This window comes from Pseudorca crassidens, chromosome 7 (genome assembly GCF_039906515.1).
Source record: "Pseudorca crassidens isolate mPseCra1 chromosome 7, mPseCra1.hap1, whole genome shotgun sequence".
Classification (NCBI taxonomy): Eukaryota; Metazoa; Chordata; class Mammalia; order Artiodactyla; family Delphinidae; genus Pseudorca; species Pseudorca crassidens.
This window is the reverse complement of record NC_090302.1, coordinates 35,342,156-35,349,791: the sequence shown is the minus strand read 5'-3', so window position 1 is coordinate 35,349,791 and position 7,636 is coordinate 35,342,156. Positions and strand designations below refer to the sequence as shown.

The 7,636-nt window shown below is 40.9% G+C and overlaps 1 protein-coding gene across 1 annotated transcript; it reads right to left on the bottom strand.

Annotated features, from left to right (window-relative positions):
* Positions 1-3,632: 3,632 nt before the first annotated feature.
* TOMM5 (translocase of outer mitochondrial membrane 5) lies at positions 3,633-7,422 on the bottom strand. The gene is made up of 2 exons (XM_067743908.1): positions 7,198-7,422; positions 3,633-3,971 (listed from the first exon to the last, which is right to left on the bottom strand). Exons 1-2 carry the CDS (start codon positions 7,316-7,318, stop codon positions 3,937-3,939), a joined length of 156 nt encoding a protein of 51 aa, XP_067600009.1. The 5' UTR covers positions 7,319-7,422; the 3' UTR covers positions 3,633-3,936.
* Between the last annotated feature and the right edge of the window lie 214 nt (positions 7,423-7,636).

Below are 7,636 nucleotides of genomic sequence, written 5' to 3'. Positions count from 1 at the left end.
CTCATTCATCCTCCTTGATCTCCCCTTCAAACCTAGTCCCTACATTGCATCTAGGTTTAAGTAAGCAATTTTGAACTCCCCTTGATCAATATGATTTGAACACCTTAATCAATATGATTCCTGCCTGGCGCTCCCTTCTCTAACCTTTTCCCATAGACAACCACAGTTAATCCTTCAAGTCTAAACCTCCAGCAAGGTGAGGTCCTCCAGACGTCCACTTGTATGGAATCTTACAATGAATTATAGACCAAAACGGCTGTCCCATGACTGTCCATTCCCAGCTTCTGGCACAAGAGCATGGCATATAACAGAAACTCAGTAACCGATCAATGAATTATTAATCTCTGGGACTTTAAAAAGCCAGACCCTATGTGAAATCATTTTCCCTATATAATTTGCAACAGAACAAACGTCTCACCTTTAAAATAATAAAACAGTTCTGTAATGTTGGAGGCCATTTCACACTTTGCCAAATTCTGCCCTTCACTTCAGAGCAGGTGTCCTAAAAGCCAAATCCAGCCTGCCACAATTCTGCATAGTTTTATTTGAACACAGCCATGCTCATTGGCTTACATATTGTCTAAGGCTGTTTTCGCACTGCAACTGAAGAGTTGACAGGGACCACAGAGCCCACAAAGCCTAAAGTATTTACAATCTGACTGTGAACAGAAAGCTCGCCAATTCCTGCTTTAGTGGCTTCTTTGATGACCTAAGCTACAAGCAGAATTTATCCAGTGATCAAGTCATAGCAAAACAGAGTAAAATGTCTGGCCAATTTCCTTTTGATACTATCTACAGCACTCTCTGGTGCTTGGATCTTATAGGTAAAGAGAGACACTCAGCCCAAGCAAAGTAGGGGGAAGAGAAAGAGAAGTTGATTCCTCACTTGTTCTTCACTCCAAATCTAGGCCCAAGTTTACCCACCTACAAACTATGGAACACACTGTAATTGAAATGCTAACTCACTTCACAGAAGAACTACAAAGAGCAATGATAAAGCAGTCTGAAAATGAAATTCACTGGTAGCAGAAGAACACTAGCCTAATTCAGGAGCAAAATTCCTACTTCTGTTTTCTAATTACTATTTCAGAACTGTTAATTACAAGCATTAGACACCCCTGGTGGAGTTTATGGCCTGAATTTTTAAAAGTCAGCTGTAAAAAACTGCACCATCACATTTTCTCTTATTGTAACTTGAACATGTGCTGGAACCAGGGTAACAATCACCACCCCCCACAAAGAAAAACACTAAAGGACAGGGTACAAAATAAATAAATAAACATTAAAAGGCCCTAAACTTTGGCCAGCTGCTATGTATTAGCCACTGAAACTTCCAGTCTCAAACTCCCCATCTGTAAAATGGCATTAACACTGATGGATTAAGGCTGTTTTTAGGTAATGAATTTTAAGTGTTCAGTAATTTTTTTTTTTTTTTAGTGTTCAGTAATTTTGAAGTTTGTATATAATTAGAGGATAAGCATGCTATCTCATAGCATGTGGAAATATGAATGAAATCTATTAGTGGAGTGAATGCCAGCGCAAATCACTTATAAACACCTTATACCAAAGACGAACCATTGATAACAACTAGTGTTTACCAAACGTCAGCACTGTGCTCTACTTGCATTCTCTCATTTCATCCTTACAACACACTGAAGTAGATAAATGTTTCTATTATGCTAATTTTACAGATGAAGAAAATGAGATACAGACATTCAGTTGCTACAAGTCATCCATCTCATAAGCGTCGCAGCCAGGACTCAAAATAAGGTGTTTATGATCACAGTACTATATACTGCACCCCTTTAAGTCAAGGATGGATATAAATTACCAACACGAAACACAGCATCACAGGGTTAAAATACATGCTGTCTGGGCAAAGATGGTGGATTGAGCACCCGCTACTACTTCCACTCCCTCCGGAAGTTCCATTAAACAACATCAAAGATTTTTAAGATGTTTGTTTAAAGACTGTCTAGGTATAAACCTGAAAGGATGGAAAAGGAGGAGAGGAAACAATAGCAACAAAGTAAGAAGCTGGAAAGCAGGTGGACAAGTAGTAAATAACCTGGTAGAAAACCGAATTCTGAGTCAGCAATAGGAAAAGCAAAACAAACAACACCCAATTTACACCACAGAATTCCTAAAAGGTTCAGGAACTGGTGGTTTCATGTACCTTTGGAAGTAGGGCACGAAGGCATACACACTAAGAAGAAAAGAATTGGTTGAAGGTAGTTGGATGCTCTCTGCAACTCTACAGTTAAGTAGCCTCTCTTCCCCAACTCCCTCCCCAGATTAGAATTTTATTTTCTGAAAAGGGTAAAATAGAGAGTTCTCTGGATTCTGAGATACCAGGCAGTTATGGGTACGGGTACTGTACTCAATATAGAGACTCAGTAAACAGACACATACGGGACACGAGATATGGAAAACAAGAGACCCAATATGGGAGAAGAGAGAAAACGAATTCCCAGGATGATGCTGAAGGAAGACCTGAGAATACAGCCACGCGTCAGGCATAGAAGATTATCAGCGATTTAGATAAATGGCAAAAAGTTTAGCTGATTTAGTGTGATAAGTTCACAGAAAACTAAGCCTAGGAAAATCAAAAAGATGTGCAGGAAAAGAAAACAACAAACAGCATTTGGAGTCCTAATGAAATCAATCTAATCAAAATCAACACTAATAAGTACACTGGAAGGAAGTAGAAATGACATGCATGAGAGATGGAGGAAAGGAGAGGGAAGAGACACAAATCCTTACATGCATGGAGAAGTCAGCAGGCAATGTCTAAAACAGAAAAATCATAAAGTAACAACATAATCGTGTTACTTAGGACAAGAAGGTAAACTCAATATAATTAGCTAAAAAGAAGTGAATGTAGTTGTACCTGGGAAGAAGGTTAAGGACTTTCCCCTTCTCCCAACAAACTTGGAGAACTACCTGACTTAAAAATACAGCGTTTTCCCCCTTTGGTGGTATTACATATTCTCAGCATCAAGCAGTAATGTTGCCTTTCGTAAAGACTGCTTAAGAATAAAACCATGTTGTTTTATCAGGATTAGCAAATTCTCCAGTCCAAAACAAGAGGAACTCAATTTAATGCAGTTTGTAATAGTCACAACATTATAGTAGTCTCACCAGTGACTGCTGGTTTGCAGCAAAAAGTGGGTTAAGAAAAATAAAAGCCCTATTTTTCTTAGTTGGTACATTTATTAAAAATATACGGCTTCCCTGGTGGCGCAGTGGTTGAGAGTCCGCCTGCCAACGCATGGGACACGGGTTCGTGCCCAGGTCTGGGAAGATCCCACATGCCACAGAGCGGCTGGGCCCGTGAGCCATGGCCACTGAGCCTGCACGTCCGGAGCCTGTGCTCCGCAACGGGAGAGGCCACAACAGTGAGAGGCCCACGAACTGCAAAAATCAATCAATAAATAAATAAAATAAAAATAAATAAATAAATATATATATATATAGAGAGAGAGAGAGAGAGAGACTAATGGTCCTGTGCTTAAATGACATGGTGTGTGCTGGCTTCAATAAAACATAACTAATGGAAAGGAACTCGTCAACAAATATACTCCAGACAGAAGTAAAAAAAGTACACAGAAATGACTCACACGACAGTGCCATTGCAGACATAATTCCCTTATAATTAATACTTGCTAGAAAACGGAGTTTGACATCATGTACAATAACACCAACGTTCACCGAGGCTGAATATCACAGGTACGTCTCTTCATACTTCCCAAATAGTTTTATCTTTTAGCTATAAAGGTCAGTTACCAGAGCCAAACTTGTTCTTAACAAGTAGAATTTTTATGTCCATTTAATCAAAGAGTCTCTTACATTTTTCTGGGTCTATTCATCTGCAGATAGCAGTAGAAACTGTAACCAGGTTCTTCATATCATGCATTCACACGTGAAGCCCACTCTTCATATGCTGTCCAATTTCTTTAAGATAAAAGGAGCTGAAAGAAAAATAAATCCAGAATTTGTTTTTAGATCCAGATAATCACAAGTTACATATGGAATTACAAGATTGGGAGATAAACCTTATAGTTCAACATATTTTTCAAAACAACTCCAAATGTGGCCAAGCCTCTGCCTGCACACCCAGCCAAAGGGAATCACTGTCTTTCAAGGTAGCCCATCCCACCGTCATGCAGCTAGAATTATTACAAAGTTCATTTTTCACTATATAAAATCTTTTCTCCAGGTAGTTCTCGCTCTTAGGACTATAAAGAGGAAATCCAATCCTCCTTCAAATGACAAGCCTTTACTTTGTGATTTAACCGTCAAAGGAACAGAACTCTAGAAGAAACAAAATGGCATTTTTCACTTTTAAAAACACATTTGAAAGACAGAGAGTGTGGGAAAACATTGAAGTAGGGATCCAGAAGAGCTGGACACATATTTTGGTTCCCCCACTGATTAGTTATATGACATTTACATGCTCCTGTTCACATCTGATACAGTCCTACGTCAGTTATTATGAGTAGGGTGGTGAAGATATAAATGTCTAGAAAACAAAGAAGTGTTGTCACAGGGATCAAAAGAAGTGATATTACTGCCTTGTGTAACAGTGCCATGGCCAAAATAAGCACATGAAAAGATGCTCAGCATCATTAATCGTTAGGGAAATGCAAAATAAAACTACAGCAAGATACCACTTCACACCCACTAGGATGGCTACTAACAAAAGAACTGTTTGGCAAGGATGTGGAGAAACTGGAATGCTTGTGCACTGTTGCTGGAAATGTAAAACGGTGTAGCTGCTATGGAGCACAGTATAGTGGTTCCTCAAAAAAAAAAAAAAAAAAAAAAAATGGTGGCTGCCAGCAGCTGGGAGGAGTGGGGATTGGGGAATTACTGTTTAATAGCTACAGAGTTTCAGTTTTACAAGCTGAAAAGAGTTCTGGAGATGGTGGTGATGATTATACAATATTATGAATTTAATACCACTAACCCAAACACTTAAAAATAGTTAAGATGGTAAATTTTATATGTATTTTATCAAACTTAAAAATATTGGGAAAAAAATGGTTGTGACCAAAAAAGCTGCCAGATTATTTCTCAATACCCATACTAAATTAATAGAACATTTTGTTAATATTAAACTGAAGATATTGAAATATGTCAGAAGCTGACCAAGTCAGCAGTATGCCCAGGCTTTTTTTTTTTAAACTAATTCTTATCAGAAAAAAAAGTAAGTCATCAAAACAATGGATAAACAAAGTGTAGGATATCCATACAATGGAATATTATTCACCAATAAAAAGGAAGGAAATACTGATACATGCTACAGTGTGAACAAACCTTGAAAAATTATCCTAAACACAAACGGTCACATATTGTACAATGCCATTTATATAAAGTGTCCAGAATAGGGAAATCTATAAAGACAAAAAGTCAATTAGTGGTTGCCAGGGGCTGGGGATGGTGTAAAATGGGGGAATGACAGCTAATGGGCATGGTGTTTCTTTCAGAGGGGAAGAAAATATTCTAAAACAGATTGCGGTGATGGCTGCACAACTCTGACTATACTAAGAATCAATGAATTGTACACTTTAAATGGGTGAATTGAATAACATGCAAATTATATCTCAATTTAAAAAGGGATAAGGAACAGTATTCTGTTTAAAAAATTTTTTTTGATTCATCTTAAATACAAAGGTCACTGAGAAGAAGCAAATTTTTTTTTTAACATCTTTATTGGGGTATAATTGCTTTACAATGGTGTGTTAGTTTCTGCTTTATAACAAAGTAAATCAGTCATACATAAACATATGTTCCCATATGTCTTCCCTCTTGCGTCTCCCTCCCTCCCACCATCCCTATCCCGCCCCTCCAGGCTGTCACAAAGCACCGAGCCAATATCCCTGTGCCATGCGGCTGCTTCCCACAAGCTATCTACCTTACTACGTTTGTTAGTGTGTATATGTCCACGACTCTCTCTCGCCCTGTCCCCGCTCACCCTTCCCTCTCCCCATAACCTCAAGTCCGTTCTCTAGTAGGTCTAAGAAGCAAATATTTTACTGGTAGCTAAGTCAACCAAAAAAAGGTAAGAGGAGGAAATAAGTAAAGTTGGGAGTTGTAAAAAGCTGTTGAAGGAGCAAGATGATTTGGGAGTTTCTGTTCACCAGGGCTCCCTCCTCCGGGAAACCATAGTTAACACCACAGGCAGTGAAAGGGGCAGAATAAGGGAGACTAGACCTCAAGAGCTCTGGCCTTAGACCCAACATGAGCCTTCCACGAGTCTCATGAAGACTTGGTACGGTCTTCATCTATCTGAATCATCTCTGCCTCTCCATCCAGACCTGTCAACAATGTACAGCAAGGAACAATGGAAAGAATGCTGAAATGAAAATGAAGCGGCAAATGAAGGGGCAATTCACTTCTGAGATTCCTATCCGTAAAAATAGAGAACTAATCTATAAAACTGCATCCAGCTCTAATATTGTGTGCCTGCAATTCTAATACTTTGCATAAGTCCCCTCTGAAAGTCGAGTTCACATTTGCAAAGGGGATATACAGAGACTTAGGCCCTGCCTCTCTCAAAGGGCTATTGTCAAACTCAGGCAATGCAAAGTTTCTACAAAACGTAAAAGTCAACTAAATCCTCAGGTATTATCATTAATCCTATAGACTCATATCCTTTATTCTTCTTAAAAAAAAAAAAGAAGAAAGAAAAAAGGTAATTATTTACTTCACCCTCTACAAATAAAAGGAACAAAAGCTTTTGGATTTCAGAGGTAAGCCCTGATGTAAGGAAACTTGGCAGTCAGTTAAGAACTCTGGATTCTAGGCCAAGATCATTCACCGAATCGATGAGTGACCTTGAGCCAGCCATTTCTCCACTCTAGATGCCAGTTTTTCTGTCTGCAAAACGAGGGACTTGCTCTGGGGGATGACCTTACAAAATCTTTCAATTCAAACGCTCTTAAGACAGGGCGGGACTGGGTGATTAACCTCGCGGTCCCAGCCGCCGCTTGCACTCCGGTACCCCCACCCAGACCCGCAGAGCCTAAGCAACGCGCGCATGCGCCCGCTGCCCTCGACGTGCACGTCCCTTGCACCCCGCGACCGCTTAGCTCCGCCCCAGGGACCCCAAAAGGCCGGTGAGACCAGAGTTGGGCGGGCAGTGTCGGCGAGCTCCCTGCTAGTCTCACGGCCACAGCCTGGAAGGACACTCACTGACTCGCAGCAGGGCCACATAGATGAGGAAGTTCCGTATGGAGGAGATCACATCCTCGCGCATCTTCCGTTTCATCTCCTCCGGGTCCAGCTTCGGCGCAAGGCCCTCGATCCGGAACATCGTAGCTCTTCCTCACGTCTTCCAGCGGCCGCCCTCTGCTCTTCTCAGCTGCCTCCCAGCGCCGGCACTCGGCCTAACCCCATTTCCTGTTCCCGCCCCTCATTTTCACGTGTGGCGACGGGAGCCTGCGAAGGACAAACTTCATCCTTAAACTGAGCTGTTCTGAATGAAGGCGGCCTGAAGGGGGTGCACGTAATATTAGCCACGCAGGACTCGGGCTCATCCAGGCTGTTCTTCCAGGTTGTTTATTTAACAACCTCTGTCCTGAGAGGCGCGCTCGGAGCTGCAAAGTGCTTTTACGCCTCAGAGCGGGCGGTG

What these genes read in the sequence shown, in the direction of transcription:
- TOMM5 (XM_067743908.1), bottom strand. Translation starts at nt 7,318, where the DNA reads ATGTTCCGGATCGAGGGCCTTGCGCCGAAGCTGGACCCGGAGGAGATG. An exon ending in TGTGGCCCTGCTGCGAGTCA is followed by an intron (nt 3,972 to 7,197) that starts GTGAGTGTCCTT and finishes TTTTTCTTTCAG; the next exon opens with CTCCTTTTATCTTAAAGAAA.